Source organism: Octopus bimaculoides, chromosome 10 (genome assembly GCF_001194135.2).
Source record: "Octopus bimaculoides isolate UCB-OBI-ISO-001 chromosome 10, ASM119413v2, whole genome shotgun sequence".
NCBI lineage: Eukaryota > Metazoa > Mollusca > Cephalopoda > Octopoda > Octopodidae > Octopus > Octopus bimaculoides.
In genome coordinates this window covers 70067344-70069719 of record NC_068990.1, presented here as the reverse complement: position 1 = coordinate 70069719, position 2376 = coordinate 70067344, and the positions used below count along the sequence as shown (strand labels likewise).

The window sequence follows — 2376 nt, the reverse complement described above, 5'->3', positions numbered from 1 at the left end:
TGTGTGTGTGTGTGTGTGTGTGTGTGTGTGTGTGTGTGTGCATATATCTACATGTACGTCTGTGTATTGTGCTTGCCTCCCACTACCACTTGACAACTGGTGTTGGTTTGATTACATTCCTGTAACTTAGCAGTTTGGCAAAAAGAGACCAATAGAATAAGTACCAGACTTAAAAAAAAACAACAAGTATTAGGTCTATTTGTTTGACTAACACCCTTGAAGGTGGTGCTCCAGTATGGCTGCAGTCCAATGATTGAAACAAAAATATATAAGACAAAAGGTAAATGATAAGGGCAGAATTCCAGACAGATGAATTCTAGGAAAATGATAGGGAAAGTTGCTTAGTACTGAAGGTCTGGGAACTGAGACAGAGGGAGTCAGTTAAATTAATCTCAGTAAATGATTGATATTAACTTTTGTCAACCCCAAAAGTTTGAAGGTAGAGTCAGAGAGAAATAAGACCACACTTATGATAGAAAGTAATTTCCAAAAGCATTTAGACAAGGATTCTTGTCATCAACATCATGTAAAGTTTGTTTTCCATGCTGGCATGGATTGGATGACTTGACAGAAGCTGCAACTGGTTCCATACTCTGTTTTAGCTTAATTTCTACAGCTGGATATGTTTCCTAATGCCAACCACTTTACAGAGTGTAATGGGTGCTTTTTACATGGCACTATCACCAGTGATTTTATGTGGCACCATCACCAGTGCTTTTTACATGGCACCAACACTAACAAATATTTGTGACCAGGAAGCTTTCACGGACATTGTTTATTTCTATATGGCACCAGCACCTTTACAAATATTTAGATAGTAATTGCTATCATTTATATATATAACCACAAATATTGAGAGAGTAACATATTGATCAAGTCAACATCAATATTTAACTTTTGGATGCCCCAGGGTAGATGAAAGGACAAAGTTGACTTTGGCAAAATTTGAACTCAGACTGAAAAAAGACAAACTGAATACAAACTAAAGTGTGGTGCACTATCTGTCATCCACTAACATGTCCATCTTTTAACTTTTACTCGTTTCAGTCAGTGGACTGTGGTAATCCTGGGGCACCACCTTGAATGGTTTTAGTCCAACAAATTGACTCCTGTACTTATCCTGTTGCTCTCTTTTGCTGAACTACTAGATTACAGGGACAAAAACAAACCAACACTAATTGTCAGGCAGTGGGGGAGGGGAGTAACACAGACACAAACACACAGAAACATATATAAGATGGACTTTCACAGTTTCCATCTACCAATTTCGCTCACAAGACATTGGTTGGCCTAGGGCTATAATAGAAGATACTTGCCCAAGGTATCACATAGTGGGACCAAACCCCAAACCTCATGACTGCAAAGCAAGAAGTTATGATGTTAAAGCATGACCACCAGAGAGTAGGCAATAAGTGGTTAGTTAGTAACTAGATAGATATTAGTAGCTAACCACTAATTCAGTCCTGACTGATTGAATCATCAAAGACATTCCAGATGTGACCATGTCACTTTTTACAGACATAGTTTATCTAGGACTACATTATCTAATATGTTCTTACATTTTTAAGATAGTAGAGTGTGAAGTTGAGGGATATTTCGCTGCTATTTTTACCAGTTTAAGCAATCACACAGGATCTAACCTGTTGGCTTGTACACCATAGTTTAACTGGCAGGTATAATTTCCCTTCACTGATACTTCCAATACTTAGCCTTGTGAAAGGCATGAAAGCCACAACTCCTGCTTTCCCCCTTTTCTACATGAAGCCAACAGGGTTTAAACAGTTATTACTGGATACTTCAAGCTATGGAAGGCTGAATGAAATAAATATATTTATCTTATAAATGCTGGGGATTCATAAATATTTACCTGAGAAAATGCTGGAGATGAATAAATATTTATTTTACAAGTGCAGGGAGTGAATAAATATTTATCTCACTAGTGCATAGTGTGAATAAATTTTTATCCTTTAATAGTAATAATAATAATGATGACGACGACGACAATGACGACGACGACGACAACAACAACAACAACAACAACAACAACAACAACAACAACAACAACAACAACAACAATAATAATAATAATAATAATAATAATAATAATAATAATAACAATAATAATAATAATGTTTAATTTTATTGGCCACAAGAACTCAACGTGTCAAAATCAAAACAACTTACCCTTTAAATGTTACACCTAACATAATTAAATTGCCTTCGATAATGGTACAGTCTTTGAAAGAAGCAATGTTTTTTGAATTCAACCAACTTTTAGTTCCATTGCAAGCTAGAAAGAAATAGATTAACATTTTAGTGTGGTACAATGGTTTATGATATTGTTAGGTTAAAGAAAGAGGGGAAAAAGGTAGGTAA

The 2376-nt window shown here is 35.7% G+C and overlaps 1 protein-coding gene across 1 annotated transcript in view; it reads right to left on the bottom strand.

Annotated features, from left to right (window-relative positions):
* The window catches only part of LOC106882365 (epidermal growth factor receptor), a 205829-nt gene that overhangs the window by 45390 nt on the left and 158063 nt on the right, over positions 1–2376 (bottom strand). The window contains exon 8 of the mRNA XM_052971277.1: positions 2185–2290. Within this exon, the coding sequence (XP_052827237.1) occupies positions 2185–2290 (106 nt within the window). The remainder of the gene's footprint in view (positions 1–2184; positions 2291–2376) is intronic.